At 38.7% G+C, this 17,855-nt stretch overlaps 1 protein-coding gene across 1 annotated transcript in view; it reads right to left on the bottom strand.

Annotated features, from left to right (window-relative positions):
- Sntb1 (syntrophin beta 1) overlaps positions 1–17,855 on the bottom strand; it is a 157,986-nt gene that overhangs the window by 124,045 nt on the left and 16,086 nt on the right. Inside the window, exon 2 of the mRNA XM_048802065.1 lies at positions 8,302–8,518. Within this exon, the coding sequence (XP_048658022.1) occupies positions 8,302–8,510 (209 nt within the window). The 5' untranslated portion in view covers positions 8,511–8,518. The remainder of the gene's footprint in view (positions 1–8,301; positions 8,519–17,855) is intronic.

Raw genomic sequence — 17,855 nt, forward strand, 5'->3', positions numbered from 1 at the left:
AGGGGAGGGGAGAGGTGGGGAGGGGGGAGGGTGGAGGATGGGAAAGGCAGCGGAGCACAACAGACACTAGTATGGCAATTTGTAAATCAATGGTTGTGTAACTGATGTGATTCTACAATCTGTGTATGGGGTGAAGGTGGGAGTTCATAACCCACTTGAATCAAAGTGTGGAATATGATATGTCAAGAAATTTGTAATGTTTTGAACAACCCACAATAAAAAATTAAAAAAAAACAAACAAACAAAAAAAAAGAAAACAGAGGGAACAAAGCAACATCAATGTGGGCAACTTTCCCACACCTCAGTGGTGAGGACCTAGATTGGTCCAAATAGGCTACAAAATAAATAATCAACTCCTACTACTTTGAAACACATAAATCTTGTAGTTTTATTTGAAATTTAAACTCTCTGCCTTTATTGTTTTGATGGCATTGAAATTTTTATTTAAGACAGATTTAAAAAGGGAGCATATGGCCTATTGTGTTAGGTGTGTTATAAGTGGGACCAAGAGATGTCTCCTAGTCTCATTCACTGTATATGCTGAAAAATCATGTTCCTATTTAGGACTTGTTTCCTATTTCAAACATCTGACTAATGCAACCCAACGTCCCTGCATTTCCCCATCACAATCACTTTTAAGACAACAGTTGAAATGTTACTACATATTCTACTTCTTATATTTCTCAAAGGCAGCTATGAATATTGTAGGGTCAAACACTGAGACCATTTTAAGAAATATACCTCTTTTTATGCCTTTCTCCAGTAACAAAATATGTCATTTGTGAATCAACTGTAGAGAGACAGACAGACAGACAGACAAATCATGACTATAATGGTATTTCTGGTGGTAGAGGACAGTCCATAATTTCACAGTTATTTTTTCGTTTGTTTGTTTTCAGTTTTGAATGCAATGGTAACTGTTTAATTTATTTTTTAAAATTACAGTTGAATAAAAAGAGAACATTGACTTTTATTCATGATATACATAGCCAATTATAAGCTTTGCCACTGTGATGTTTCAGGAAGCTACCAGTCCCATAGCATTGCTGGGCACAGCCCATGTGGCAGTTCTCATGGTTTGAAGTCCCTTCTCTGCAGCTCTCCCAAGTTGGAGTTGCATGCTAGTAGCTCTATGCTCTGAAGTCTGCTGGGTGGCTCTGCTCCCATGGTCCCACTGGGTCTTGACTTAGTAGGGGCTTTCTGTAATGGTCTAGAAAGTTCTTTGCCTGGGACCTGGGGCTCTCCTATACATCCTTTGATATCTAGGTAGTGACAGCCATGGCCAACAGTTTGGGTACCATGTGCACCAGTAGAGATGGTGCTATGCAGATGCCACCCAAGTTTGCTACCTGTGACCTCCAGAGGGACAGCCTGTGCCACACTTTGGAATCTTGGGCCTGCAGCCAAGAAGTGCTGTACCATACTGTGAGGATCAGGTGCTTTAAACATTTCTGTTCTCAAGGCCTGGGCATTCTGAGCCTGTGATGGGTAAAGAGGCTGCAAAGATCTCCGAAATGCCGTTGGAGTCATTATTCCACTGACCTGATGAATAATAGCTTCTGGCTTCACCTACCCATACCTATCTTCTTAGCAAACATTTTCTTGGCATACCTTTTGTGTTCTGTCTGAACACACTTTTCATTCTTTATGTCATGGCCAGTCTGAGCATTTTCCAAATGTTTAAATTCCCCTTCCCTTTTGATTGTAAATCTCCTCTTTGATTTGTTTCTCTCATTTTTGCATTTTACTATAAACAGTCAAGAGAAGCCATGCCATACCCTCAGCACTTTTAAATATTTCTCTGTCAAATATCCTAGTTCATCCCTGAAAATACTCCTACACCACAAACACAAGTCAGCCAAGGTCTTGGCCACTTTATAACAAAGATGGCCCTTTCTCCATTGTCTAATATCATGTTCCTTTTGAGACCTCACCAGAAATGCCTTTATTGGTCAAATTTTTACTAATGTTCTCTCCAGGGCCCTTCAGTGATCTTTAAGAAGACTGAAGATTTTTTTATACCCCTCTTCTATTGAGCCTGCACCAGAATCACCCTTAAGTCTCCTTTCACAGTAGTGTACCTGAAAATTCTTCCAGCCTCCACACATTATGCAGTTACTTATTTGTTATAGAAATATGCCACTTTTCAGCACCAATTTTTGTCTTAGTCTTTTACAGGCCACTATAATAAAATATCTTAGCCTGGGTAACTTATAAACAACAGAAATTTATCTCCTGCTGTTCTAGAGGCTAGGAATTCTAGGTGTCTAGTGGAGGGCCAGGTTTTCGTAAGTGGCATCTATTACATGTCTTTACATGTTGGAATGGCACACAGGCTTCCTTGAACCTCTTTTATAAGGGCACTATGCTATTTATGAGTGAGTGACTGTGTGACCTAATCAATACCACTGCATTGAAGGTTAGGTTTCAACATACGAATTTTTGAGGGGACACAGACATTCAGATCATAATAGGTAAGGAACTAGGTATCAGAGACTGAATAGTTTACCTAAAGTAAAAGAGTATAAGTAATGACACTGAGATTCAAACCCATATTTTCTAACCTCAAATCTAGAGATTCAATGATCTTAGGAGGTATTTCATTTGTACCTCCATTTTAGATATTTAAAATGTGTCCCTCATACTATTATATATTGTTTTTACACGTTTCTTCTGTTTCTAAAATGTGGTGTCAATCATGACCTCTTGACATTAATTTTGGTTATGAAGCCACCATTATGCCACTGTCTAACCAAGGATGAAAAAATAAAAACAAACTTATTGTGTTAGTCTCTTCAGAGGAGAAACGATTTTCACAAATAGACTTGCTGAGAAGAAAAGACAGGTTTGGGCAGCTAACGAATCTCCATTCTAGATGAACTCAATGATGGAAATTTTCAATAGTATTCAAAGTTTAATGAGTGTAAGCTGAGAACTCTATATTAGATATAGATGGCAATAATGCACCCCCAAATGCTGGGAAAGAGGGAAAAAAGGTTAAATTAGTAAAACAATTATTCTTTTGTTGGTAGTCACCTAAAGACTATGTGTGTAACTAATATTTGAGATTATCTAAATCTCTTAAACAAGGTGATATGAGAGCAATATCAGGAAGCTGGGACAAGAAAGTGATTAAATTTCATAAGCAAAACCCAATTTACTGATCCTCATCAGAAGAAAAAACCCTGTGAAATGAAGGGGATTAATTAGCCATGAAAAGACAGAGGAGCACCTCATGGGGAAGCTCCAGGCTAATTTATGTACAGCTCAAAGGAGAGGGAGTCTTGGCAAAGCAGAAATTTACATAATGGTCACCTTGACAAGGCTCTCCCCATCCCCGAAGGAAGGGCCTCCAATTTCCTTGTCTAAAATATACTTCTTCAGATCTATTAGCACCTCTTGTATTGATTCCACACTCACCAAATAACTCCTATGACAGTTAAATTTCTCATGTAGTGAGATCATGTATCCTTTGCAAGTGGCTATGAGGTTAATGTGTGTCTACCTCTTAGAGAGGAATTCACTCTCATAATGCTCTGAATCAAGTTGTAGATCTTCTGTGGCTTAATCTCAGGTGCTGGATTGTGGTGACATCACTGATGGGGAACATATCAGACCCCTTGAAATCACCAAGTGTGTTGAGTGGAGCTTTTCTATTTGAAAAGAGGACAGGAACTTCTGTGATTTTTTTCATTTGTTCACCACAAACAGAGATGCATACTTTTTTTTCCAAGAGTGGTTGTGTATTTCTCTCTATACTATAACCAGGAAAACCTATAGGAATTCTGGTGTGTAGTAGAGCACATGGTTGTGACTGACACCTTGTCAACTGCCCATGTTGGTATAGCTGCTCTCAATCCAGTAATAGACTTGGGTAATGGATTGTCTGGTTTCTTTAAGTTCCCTACCTCTGTCAACATACAGTTATGATTTTATTTATTCTGTTATCTCAAGGTTATTTTAGTGGAAAGTTTTATTTTTTATTCAAGAAATGTTTGAAAAGGTAAAAATGCCCAAAGAAGATAAACATGCCATCTATAATTTATTAACAAAATATTTTTGAATGCATACTTTTGCACCAAAGTTCCAGAGAGCTGGGGCACTAAAATAAAAATACAGGGTACCTCAGAGCTTGAGAAGCTCTGGAACTAGGTAGGCATAGGAAAGATTTGCAAGTCATTAAGAAAGGTACTGTAGAATGGATGGAGGTGTAGTGTACACAAGGGGTAGTGGGACATCCTGTCCAAAAAGACTCCCTGTGCTGAGGCTTAATGGGTGAGCAGGAAGTTGTCAGGAAGCAACTATAGGAAGTTTACAAGTTATTTAAGGGCTGCTGGATCATAAAGGATGAGGTGGGCAGAGCTGAAGAGTTGGGGAAGATCCAAAACCTAATGGGGTTTTCATGCAATTCTGAGGTGTCAGGTGTTAGCACAGGTGATAAAAAGCCATTTGATCAAAAGGGTAAATTTCAAGTGTCTCTCCTTCTCTAGACTAGCAGGGTGTGAAGTAGATGGGGATGGAGAAGGAGCAAGTGGAAAACAAAGCACCCAGTCAGAAATAGATCCAGCAACTTTGAGGAACTAAGGATGTGGCCTGGACCAGGGCAGCGGCTATGAAGGCAAAGAGCTGAATATGAAAAGCAAGAGATGTGTAAGAGGTAGAATTTTAAAAATGCTGTAATCATTGATACCCACGAGCAGGGAAAGGTCCTTGTGCAGTCGGTGCCTGTGGAGTGACCTTTTTTACAGAAAGAGCAGCAATCTTGCCTGCTGTTCTATGGCTGTTTCTATTTGAGAAATTGAGCATTAGAGGTTTTAATGCAAACTCTAAGCAGCTGTGTGTCACCAACTGAGAGGATTAGCCCCGAGATGCTGTAGCATTTGTCATCAGTTCTCAGGTTTTAGCACCCAGGAGACCATTAACTCCTGGCTTACAGTGCAGGTGAGCTGTTCTGCCAGGTGCAGAATTTGGAGGCAGTGGGAACAAGGATTCAGAAACTGGGCTTGGTGACAGCCAGGCCTGGAATTCCAGATTTGCTGTTGGCTTCAAGTCTCACTTCTCATGAAGTTTTATTGTCAATAAAATGGAGATGAGAGGACTTAGGACCTAGGATGGCTATTTAAAGTAAATGAAATTCTTGCTTAAATTCATGTATATGTTGTCGAACCAAGATTTCACCATGGGTTGAGCTGACCACACAGTTTATACCTGTTTTTTTTTCTTCTTGTTTCTCTTTTATATTTACTACATGCACTGTTTACATCACTATTTTTTTTTAAAGAAATGGTACAATTTTCGTTCATATTTTTCCTTTGACCCAAGAGTTATTTTATGGAGAAAACTTAAAAGTCCAAGAAGAAAGATATTATACATTCTGAGGTCTTAATTTGTTATTGATTTTATAGTTTTATTCTATTATCATCAGAGGATGTTATTTGCATTACTCGTACCTTACGGAATTTACTGTATTTTCTTTGTGACCTTATGTGTGGAGAATTTTGTGCATGTTCTATGCAGATTTGAAATGAAAATGTTTTCTCTATTATGAGGGTACAGATTTTGCAATGTATCCCAGTCTGCCTTATGAATCATGTTGTTGGTGTCTCTTATGTGCAGTTTATCTTTTGTCCTTCACTTCCCTGTAGTGGTGTGTGCTAAATTATCTAATATGAGTGCATGTCTGTCTCTTTCTTTTTTGCACTTTCTTCTCTAAAGATTGCTGCTGTCTTATTTGGTATGCATTCCTAACTATTGAATGTTCCTTGTGAATTCTGGCCTCAGTGTAAATCAGTCCTTCCTTGTCTCATTTTGTGCTTTTGAGCCTACAATTTACCTGGTCATTTGTCAAGATCAAAATCGAGGCCTTTTTGCTGCTGTTGGTAGTTTGCATTTGCCTTGTCTGCTTTCACTATATCTCTCACCTTTCAAATCACTTTGTGTTAGCAGTGTCTTTGTATTCTGCATAAAGTTGTGTTTTGCAGATTTTACATTTCTGATGGTATGCTATACTCTGACCAGCATATACTTGGAATTCCACAAAACATTTGTTTATTTTCTTCTTTTCCTCAACCAGGGGAAGTCTCACCAAGGTCCATGATCTCCTTGCTAACAACAGTTTAGACCTATCTGCACCTGAAGTCTCCTTGGGAAGCCTCTGGCTTAGCCAAATCCTCGTTTTCATTCTGTCCTGCTTGTTTTGACATCCTGGTAGAGCAGGCTCTCCCTCTCTCACGTGGGAGGCCTGCAGATGTTCAACAAAGGTGGGTTTGAAGAGCTCCGACATAAAGGTTTTCAAACCTATTCTCTTCTACAGGCTTGATACATAAAATGAAGTTTCCAATATTTGATTCAGGCCTGATGTCTACCAAAACATTCTTTAAAATATAATTGACTAATCTAGGAGTAACATTATGGCATATAAGTCTACCACTAGAAGGAATCCTAGAAATCACCTCATTGGAATTTCTCCCCAAAGTATTGATAGCTTTTGTGATACTTCAATAAAGTTTTCCAGTCCCTGTGCATTTTCTGGAAATGACTGGTTACTGCCTGATGCTGTCACTCATGCTATAGGCAGGGGTTTGAAGCCCAATCATACAATATACTAGGTATATGATGTTACCAACTTACTCTTAGCCTCAATTATTTATCTATAGGATGGAGATCATGATAGAAACTCAAGAGGACTAAGCAGGGTTATAATGTCAAAGACTAGGCAGGTAAAGTAAAGCACTAGGCAGGTAACTAATGGAATCCCCTAAGAATAGATAACAGGGGTGACTAGGAGGATTCAGTCCCTTCTCAAAGGAGAAACCTCTACCAATATCACTAGGTCTTTCAATTTTTCTTAAAAGTAGAAATCTGTCATTTTTATGTGAATTTTCCCGATTAGGTCAGCTAATTTAGATTTCTTTAGAACCCTAGCTAGACCACTAAAAAACAGCATTTATCTGTGATCTGGATGGACCTGTAGACAGCAATTTCTGGCATGAATTAGTGCAAAGCCTAAACAAGACAAGCACTTCATCCCATCTGAGGCCTCCATGTCAGGTTCTTGGGAGAAAAGACTTGTCTGGCTGGGTGGGTAAGAGGCCAGGGAAGAAGAAACTCAGGATAAGCAACACACGAACAGCAGGCTCACGAAACAGGCAGAAATCCAGTGGGAACAAGATGGAGAACAGTTAAGTCCATTAACAAAGGACTCCGGCTCCTTAGGCCTGTTCTGCCTCCTCTCTTGCCTCTACTTGCTGGCTGTCTCAGAAGTGGCCCAGCCCTGAGCAGGCATAACTGACATAGGGGGGCAGGTGAGTAGGGGCCTAGAGCTTCCCTGGAGTGAGCTCACTGGCTGAGAACAGAGAAAGACACCAAGCTGGGAGCCAAGAAGGCAATTTTCTCCCTTGCCCTATTCCCTTTGGCTTTTCCCCCGTCAGCAACTCTGAACCTAGCCAAATATTTCCTATTCGGGTGGGTTACAGCTGTCCCACACATGTTATAAATAAGGACCAGTAGAGCCGAGCCTATTTTTAGCACTTTAATGAGAATGCAGAGGTCATGGAGAACCCCCCTTCCTGGCTCAGTTCCTGCTCTTTCTGTATCTCTTGCTTTCCTCCAACACGTACATTTTTCTATTCAGATGATTTAAAGTAAGATTTTTTTTTTGGGGGGGGGGGAGTTACCCCAAATATTTACTTCAACCTGGCAGGACTCCTTCTGGTTGCCCCGGATTGGTGATACCTCTATCCTGTGACAAAGTCATGCACAGACTTTGGGAAGCAGCACTCCAGGCGTGGTCTGAAGCTGCTCCTTTTTCTCTCCTGAGCATAAAGGGAGGTGAGTAGAAAACAGCTTCAAGGCTTCTCTCATCTAACCCTTCACGTGATGCTAAGCACTTCGCCTGGATTTCCCCGTTGAACCCTCACAACTGGTTTCTGTTATAATTATTCCCATCGTACAGATGACAAAAATGAGGTATCCGTGATTTGAGAAATGTGCACTAAGTCACATAAGCTGGCAATGATAGAGCCAAGAATGAAAGTTGGGATCCTAATTTCAATCCTTCCAGTCTTTCCAATGCTAGGGCTCAGCGTGCATAGTCTGCAGGAAGGTGAGAGCAAGGAAGGAGGGTGGACCAGGGACAGGGCTCTGGGTGGAGCTCACACACTCTCAGCGGGGCTTATTCCTGCTGTTCTCTGGGAACCAGAGAGAGTTTTCAGATCAGGAGCAGAGCCTGGCAAAGGGCCTGCTTCACCCCAGAGGCCAAGGAGCTGCTGAGATAAGGAGGAGAGTTTTGGCTCTCATTACCTGTTCTCGGGGTCAGCCAAGGCCATACTCCGAGTGACGTAGCACATTTTGAGGGGGATGCTTTTCCGGTCTCTATGGAAGGAGAAGGACTGCGACGACAGAGGGTCTGAGGAGCTGCCCCCTAACCGAGGGGACTCAGGAGGGGGTGTTTCCCAGCCGATCTCGGACACTGGAGATCCTTTCTTCACGTAGGGCGTGGCTTCTCGCATGTACTTCACTGCAAGCAAAGAGACAAGAAAGGCTCTGAGTACTTCTGGAAAGTCTGATTTGTGTCTTTGAAAGAAACTTGCATCAGACAAGCTCTTAATACTGAACCTCTTAAATTCTGAGCAAGATTCAGAAATTCTGTTCCTCTGAACATAATTATGCTACTATTTAAATTATATACCAGTGTGGCTCTAGGAACTTGCTATGACTGTGTCCTGCGGTTTAAAATGACTTGTAGCTTTTTCCCAACCATAGCAACATCCATCTTTTCTGATTAAAAGTCGCATTCTGGGAAAAGGCTGAAAACAAATGGGCAGAGAGTGAGAAAGCATAACTTAGGCTTGAAGATGTACTATTTAAAAGAGATGCAAGAAATCTGGAAGTCATGTTTACTGCCCCTGACTAGGTTTCTATCCAGAAATAAGGGTAGGGCTTCAATTTAATAGTGCTGAGAACATATATACAAAGACAAACACAAGAAAGCACATTTTCTGGTGGTAACAATTTGAGTAGCAAAAACCATGATTTATCAGATGTGAAAACTAGAAAAATGTCAGCTTAAATAAATTGTAAGATATTTCATAGTCATTTAAAAGCGATATTGATGTTGATGTGTTGATGTAGAAGATTCTGTAAGATGTGTTATTAGTAGAAACAGACAGCAGTCTCATGCTATTATATCTTTGTATATAAAGTTGCAAATATATATGCCTGTATGTCTAAATAATTTCTGAATACACACACAAGAAAAGATTAATACTAGTCAATAGTTAGTCTTAGGAGTGGAAATAAAAGTCAAGATGATGAAGAAATAGGCTTTTGCTATTCATTTACTATTCTTTTAGAAAATTCTCATGTTTAACTGTGTGTGTGTGAGTGTGTGTGTGTGTGTGTAAATTTATAAATAAAAATTTAAAGGCCAAATATAATGTAAGAGATAAATGGGATAGACTGAAATTCTGCCCTTTTCTGTGTTTGTCTTGGTATTGTGGAAGCTATTTTCCTATTCTAAATTTGAGCATTTGTCCTTAGACAGTTTTTTGAGTTGACAGGGCAACCAGATTCTTGGAATGTGTAGTATGAATGTCTGTATCCTTCTGTCATTCACACACCCTGGCTCTCTGCTGCATGGGTGGGGGTGGGGGGGGGTGGGGGAAGTGACCAAGTCCCTCATAGGTATCTGTTATTACAAATGGCTATAGTTTGCAATAAGTGAAAACTAGGAGACATTTCCTCCAGATCTTTAATAAATCAGTTCACAAATTAGTGCTTTCACTGTGAAAGATAAAAAAATCAGGTTTAGGGAGAATACAAAGAAAAATAATATGTAGTTTCCCTACTGGAGAGTTACAACCCAGGGTGTCTATAGTAGATGTTCTTGGTGTCTGGATCCCTTTGGCTGTATCTCAGCTGCTATGGTTTGGCAGAGAACAACTCATAGCTGCACTTCCACTCTGTAGAACTGCTTTTTCCTCAGCATAGGATAGCAAGACTGGAAGACCACAGAATTGTCAACCAGCCCCTAGATAGAGGCTCTGCTTCTAGGGAAGCCCACCTAAGAGCAAACATAAAATGTACACAAACTATGTGGCAAAATAGAATGAGCTAAGTTTTATACTAGAAATAGAGTACCTTGGAAGAAACCATGGAAAACAAATGAATCCAGGAGTTTGAAATACTGATCAGGTTCACAATAGTTTTAATAAGAAAAGAAATATACCCAGATTCATGTAGTATGTATGTATGTTGGGGGGCTTAATCACAGATGTCAAAAACAACCCTATTAATACAAGGCAGGGGAGAAATCATTTAATACAAACACATATTTTAAAAGAAGATTTCAAGGTTTTAACTAAATATAAGGGCAATTAAGAGTACTGCATGACTTCATGGTTGTCCCCAGTGTGTTAGCACAGGTTATAGTCACAAAAGGAGAAAGATTATTATTGAATCAAGTATTTTAAGAAATATTCTTGTTTCTGGCACTGTGTGTAAGAAGGAACACAGCTGTACCTGGGAACAAATGCAGAAAATTTAGGGGGAAAGACTAAGGCTATCTGTGAAATAAATAGACCTATTCAGAAGATAATAAAATTTTCATCTCTAAAATCATTTTGGTAGGAGCTAGAACGCTGCTTAGCTTTGTGCATTGCAGAGTTATACCTTTTGACATATAGGAAATTCAAGTATCAGCTGAGATTGGTTGAAGATTTTCCTTTGGTTGCATTGGTATCCTGGCTAGAATGTGGGATGAGTATTTCAGGAATGAGAATCAGGGATGCCTCATGAAGTAAGTGGCATTAAAACTTGGCCTTAAAGGCTAGCTTGGACTTTAAAAAGTAGAGATAAGAATAACAATCTTATATACTATATTCTAATTTACAATTTTTATTGATATTCCATAAGAAAGGGAAAGTTGTGCCTGAGTTTGGAAGGGGGATATGAAGTAACACTTGTGCCAAATATTGAATTGGATGCCTCAAGTATCCTCCCATATTTAAGCTCCAAAGTTATCACTTAAGGTTCCACTTTATGTTTAATACGAAAACTAAAGTCTAGAAATTATTGAGCATCCATATGCCTACAATAATACACGAATAAGAATATGCTATTATCCTTTTCAAACCCTGCTAGAAAGAAATGCCTTATATGGCTATTCTAATTCTGGTGAGTACTAGCAGTTTTATGTAGTTTATCCCTTATGGTATAGTATTACTGTACATACCAGCACACCAATGCTCAGAAGTGTACCTTATATGGAGTCACATGGTCAGTAAGTAGTGAAGTCTGATTTAGTAGATATCATATTCTTTCAAGAAATCTGTCTTTGCCACTTAGATGAAGGTTGCAAAAATAATAAGCTAACAGGTTTGGATCTATTCTATGGGCACTAGTAAAACTCATGGTGGCCTATGAGCAAGACAGTGGCAAAATCAAAGATCAGAACTCTAGAGAGAACTTGAGGAAAGTGAGATTATGTATAATTAACAGAAGATGTTAGGATGGTTTCACCATTTCCGGGGCCACAAAAGGTTAGTGCCAGAGACCAAAAAACACTCCAGAGTATTCATTTAAGGTTTGAGGAATCACAGAAACTGTGGTTGATACACTTTGGAGCAGAAGCATGGGAGTGCAGAAAGTTAGCCTGGAAGCAGATATTTACCTAGTATATGGTACAACACTAGAATAATTTATAAAGGAGAGACAATATACAAATATGCCTTGCAGAAAACATGCATAATAGGGAATAATATTTAATATAGATTGTTTCTTTTAAGTTACCAACCAAGAATAAAGACAGAGAAAATAAATTAACCAGATAGATGTGATAATTTAAAGATTTATTAATTCAACCAAAATTTATCAGTCACTTTTCACAAGCTGAAAACTGTACTATCCATGAGATATGATAAGAAGTGACTCCTGATTAAAAGGAGCTGAAGCCTAGAAGAGGAGGAAGAAAGCAAGTAGATGATGTGAGTGTTTGCATTAAATATTGAACCTGATTTAAGAAGGTCCCAAACTTCACAAGTCTATGGGGACCTAACCGAATTAAATGTAAATCCTTTCTCAAAATAGCTATTTCATCTTAGGCTTCAAAGAATCTGTATGAATCATTTTTAATGACAATGATCTGGCATAACATCAAAATGCTTCACCCAAGAAAACAGGTACCTGGAGCAAGAGTTAACACAGCAAGAACCTGACAGCAAGAACAGACTTATATATACTGCAAAGCTACGAGTATGTTATAGAAACAAATAAGAGTTTGAAAGAATCTTCCAGAAATTACTTTTTAATGTGACACACAGATTGGTAAAGAAACAGAATGTCTAGCAATACTAATAATAGTAACAACAACAACAACATTATAATTAAAACTTCAATAGACAGGCATGACAGAAGAAGGAATTAGTAAATTGTAGATAAGAAAAAAATTATACAGAATGTAGTGCAAAGATAAAAAATGAAAAATAGAGAATAAAGCTTAAGAGATACGAAGGATGAAGCAAGAAGGTCTAATATATGTATAATTGGAGCCCCAGAAGACTAGAGAGAATGTTGAAAGCCTAAGAATTTTCCTGTTGCAAACATATCAACCAGGATGTAGTGAAAACAAATTGCAGTTTTCTATAAACTTCTTGTTTAAAAAAAATGGCAAAAGAAGAGGGGTGGGGGGAAAGGCCGGCCCAGTGGTGCATGCCTGCAGTCCCAGCAACTTGGGAGGCTGAGGCAGAAGGATTGTGAGTTCAAGGCCAGCCTCAGCAAAGGTGAGGTGAAAGCAATTCAGTGAGACCCTGTCTCTAAATAAAAATATAAAATAGTGTTGGGGATGTGACTCAGTGGTCATGTGCCCCTGAGTTCAATCCCCAGTCCCCCCACCCCCCAAAAAAGAAAAATTAATATTTAGAAATCATAATAAACAACATATTAGAGATGTCAGATTAGGTAATAAGTATAAAAAGAGAAAGTAAAAAGATATTTTAGTATCATTCTCTGCTTCCAACATCTGTGAAAGCAAACTATCATCTATGGCTAAGTAAAGATTAGTCTCAAATCCAAATTCCTTTAGCCAAATATGATCTTAAAATAGTTTTACATTTCTTTCAGTCAATAGTTAATAAATTAAATGTATGATGTATAATATGATATTACATGCATGCTGCTGTTAAGAACAGAATGAATAAATGAATACAAATGATTTTACTATCATGTAGTCAACATGTAATAAATGGCAGGTAAGTTTTCATGTCAAATACAAGTTGTAATTATAATTAAAATCAGGGAGGTAGAAAATGGATAAAATCACATCGTATTTCAAACACTGTTTGTTCTGATACACAGCAAAAATGAAACTGTTATTTTTTTCATTATGTTTCTTTATGCTTTATTTGATTTGTTTTAATGTTATTAGTGAGTTCAGAGTAGGAAAGTGTGTCAATTTGCCCTTGTTCACCGTGTTTACATTACTAGTATCTTGTATATTTTATTTTACAAAAATCTTTAAAATGTCTATTTGGCCAGTCTAAGTAAATTCATCTAACTAAGCATATACAAACTACTAAATGCTCAAAGTGAACACAGAGTGAGGACACCACATGAAAAACTGGTTCAGAAGACTGTGTAGTTCATTGCAAATAATCATCAAATTTATAGAACACTGGCCGCAAGTATATTAAATACTTGCCAAAGTTTTCATTCCCTCAAATAAAAGCCTTTAATAAAATGTGTTTTCTTTAAAAAAAAAAGTATCAACCCACAAGTTCTAGAAGCCTCATTTGGTTTTGCTGAAAGACACCTTTGCACTTAACCATTAAGACAAATAGAAATAAGATTACCATCCTTCACTTTGAGTACAATTAACAGTGTAGGTTTCTTGGAACCCATGCTTCATCTGAGATCTTTAGATATTACCTTTGCCTTTTATTAGTGTCTTTAGGATCTCAGCAAAATCCCTAAATGAATCCTGGGATCTCTGGTAGAAAAGAAGTTTTCAATATTAAACAAATTAAAGAGGCAAAGAGGTTATCATTACTGTTCCTAAGAAAGACTTCATTACTGTTCCTAAGACTTATTCAGAACACATACTATTTCTGCTTACAACTCATATGGGTTCTGAATAAGTAAGATCAATATATCCTTGCTTAAGCCCGCTTTAAGAGGACTCCTTCTTTTTTACAGGTTTTCTATTTCTACTTTCCTATTTTATAGAAAAATAGAGAAACTTAATTTGGTATATAACAAAATGAAAGAAAATTGCCACTGGATTTGTCCAAGAACCCATGATTCTTGTTCAGAGGAAACATTGAAATTGACGGAACGTTCCTTATCGCTGGAAGAGACTTTAGTATTTTTCTATGAGACTTATCCATGAGCTATAAGCATAATTCTATGGTCAAGCAATTTGAGTCTTCTTCAATCCATGACCAAAGCCTGAGGCTAAGTACCCTCAGGCAAAGAATGAGAACAGTGCAGCCACGTTTGGGGTGGTGAAGTCCTGTTTCCTCTATATTCCTCTAGCCATGTGAAACCATTCCATGGTCCTTCCTGCTTTACATACTGAAGTTGCTACACATTATAATCATAGTCATAATAATGATTATAATCATAACAATATGTATAGTTCAATGTAGGGAAAGGAAAGTGTTACTAAGACTAGATTTGTCTGCAATTAATACCTCAAATCAGTGCTTTAATAATATGGAGGTGGGTTATTCATTTGCTAGAAGTCTAGAGTGAAAGAAAAGGGATATTAGGACAGCTCTGCCTCCTGAAGTTGCATAGACTACGGATTGCGCTCCCTTATCTCTTTGCATTCCTAGCATACCACCTAATGATCCAAGATGGCTGCTTGAGTTCCACCCACCAGACCCTTTTATGGTTTGGATATGAGATGCCCCTTAAAAGTTCACATATAAGAAAATACAAGAAGGTTCAGGGGCAAAAGATTAGATTATGAGACTTGTAACCTAGTCAGTGGATTAATCAACTGATATGGATTAATTGGGTGGTAACTGTAGCTAGGTATAGTGTGGCTAGAGAAGCTAGTTCACTGAGGATGTGCCTTTGGGGTATATATTTTGTCCCTGGTGAGCAGAGCTCTCTCTGCTTCCTGATTGACATGTCTAAAGCTACTTTCCTCCACTACACCCTCCTGCCATAATATTCTGCCTCACCTCTAGCCCAGAGCAATGGAATCAGCTGTTTATTGACTGAGACTTCTGAAACCATGAGTGCTAAATAAACTTTTCCTCCTCTCGAATTGTTCTTATCAGGTATTTTGGTCACAGCTATGTGGAAGCTGACTAAAACAACCTCATTCTATCCTGTGGAAATGGAAACATTATTTTTCTTCCTTTATAGCCATTTTTTTAGAAATTATCATACTATTTCTGCTTACAACTCATCAGCCAGAACTTAGTCTCATGACCAATTACATATAGAAAAGAAATTTATTCTTTTTTGCGGGGACGGAGTACCAGGGATTGAACTCAGGGACTCAGCGGGTATTTGACCACTGAACCACATCCCCAGACATATTTTGTATTTGTTTAGAGACAGGGTATCACTGAATTACTTAACACCTTGATTTTGCTGAGGCTGGCTTTAAACTTGCAATCCTCCTGCCTCAGCCCCTTAAGTGGCTAGGATTACAGGCATGTGCCACCATGCCCGGCTTATTATTTACCTTGATCAGTCCTGTTGCCACCCAGTCAAAATTAGTGAGTAGGGGAGGCTATTACAGTAGGAGCAGAGAATAGATATTAGGGGATGACACTCTACTTTTATCACAAGGATACATCCCCAATTCTGGAAGAGATTTTACAACAATAAATACAAGTAAATGTATTAAGGCAATCAGTAAAAAACATAGTAACTGTGTTCCATGTACTTTACTAAGTGTTTCATGTGTATTAACTCATTTAATTCCCCAAACAACCTACAGTACAAGCATCTTCCCTATTTTACCAAAGACTTCGGTGAAGAGGGGTTAAGTCACATGTTCAAGGTTACATCGCTAGAAGACGGAAGAGGCTTGAGGCAAACCTAGGCAGAGTGGCTCTAGAGTCCTCCACTTTTAACCATGAGGCGTTATTACTTCTCACACTTTTTAAAAATTAATTGTGTGTGTGTGTGTGTTTAAGCCAATGTTTTTATGTGCTGGGAGAAAACATCCAATTAAGAGGCTGTTGCCTATAACATAAGAGAGCTTGATTTTGTAAGCCTGAACTATTAAACTATGGCATTTCAATAAACGCCTTTTAAGACACCATAATATGTATTCATAATAGAGGGTTTAACCTGGCAGAACTGAACAGCTAGTGTCTGCATAATTACACCTCCTTGTGCTTACAGACAATAATTTCAGGCAAAGAGCTGTTGAAACCAATCAAGAAGCAGCCAGACCCAGTTTGGGGCGCCTAATAATCAGAACTAATTAATAAACCATGCCCTTTCTGGGCATCATGAATTAAAAACTGTGGTTGAGCAATTAAAATTCCAATCTCCAGTTGCAAAAAAATAGAAGAGGAGAGCTGTAAGAAGCGGTCGCCAAACCAATAATCCACCAAGTCACTTTCAATATGTTTGTAGGGTTTCACTTGAAGGACAGGCAGTTGTAGGGCTTTCAAAAGAAAATTCAGCAAAGCCCAGGTTTGCTAAGGGCCCCAAGTGGCCACAATTAAATCTTTGTTGGGGCGGCCAGATGACATTTGAAAGGAAAAGCACACACAGGCTACTAATGAGGAAATGCTTTAGGCAAATCCAATCAACTCTCCTACCAAGCTGGTTTCTAAGGAGCCAGAAAAATCCATCTGATATGTTCAAGTTTTCTTCTTCAGAATAACAACAGAAAAGGGACTCAGATTACAGGAAGGAAAAGAAATATTTCATTACTCCAAGGGAGGAGAAAATAAAATGTGAATTTTCTAATGTGATGGAGGGGAGAGGGGATCCGCCGGGAGGCAAGAAACGGGGATTCAGACCTTTCATGAAACATTCAAGTGAAGGGCAGGTGGGTAATGGTGGGATTGCCTGACAAAATGCAGTTATCAGATTTTTCCTTCAGATATTTTCCTAGGTTACCTTAGAGAGGAAAGGTGCAGAGAGAGGTCATGTATATTTCCAAAAAGACTGAAAAATGATGAAGAGGCAATATTAATTTTCTCAGAAACTATAGCTAATCTCTCAGAAGGCTGATGGTGTGGTGAAAGAGAATTGGTCCTGGGGATCAGAGATCCAAATTACTGTTCCAGTTCTGCTGTTAACTAGCTCCCCAGCCCTGGGTAAGTCACTTCCCCTTCCCAGATCTCATTTTCCCCACCTGTCCAGGGAGGGAAAACAGGTCCCCAGCCTTCCAACATCATGTGAGCCCTCGGGGAGCTGCCTCTTCCAAAAACATTGTAAAACAGGGGATGTCTTACCTCATGATGCTATTTGTGTCATCACCAGCAAACAACCCTATTAAATTGTGTGCCAAATTCTAGACAAAGGCCCGGGGCAGATGTTTCTTCTGACTTTACAAAACCCTACAGGCACTTGACACATGAAAATAAGCCCAGGTGGAGATTATCCACTTGACTTACCTTTTCTCTGGTTGGGCAACATTGTCTAGAGAATTGTTATTTTCATTCATTTTCAATATTTATTTCACTTGTATTCTGTCAAGTAGGTTTTTTAAGGTAGAATTTTAAAAGGCATTTGAAGAATGGCCAAGAGTTTCTCAAAAAGTCATGAGGACTTTTAGGATGGGGGTGTTGAGTCTTACTACGTGGAGTCAGGAGTAGAATAGGGTGGATGTCACTTTGTTCAGTAAACTTTGACCTCCGAATAAAAGACCATCCCCA

The sequence above is a fragment of the Marmota marmota genome, unplaced genomic scaffold (assembly GCF_001458135.2).
Source record: "Marmota marmota marmota unplaced genomic scaffold, marMar, whole genome shotgun sequence".
Taxonomy (NCBI): Eukaryota; Metazoa; Chordata; class Mammalia; order Rodentia; family Sciuridae; genus Marmota; species Marmota marmota.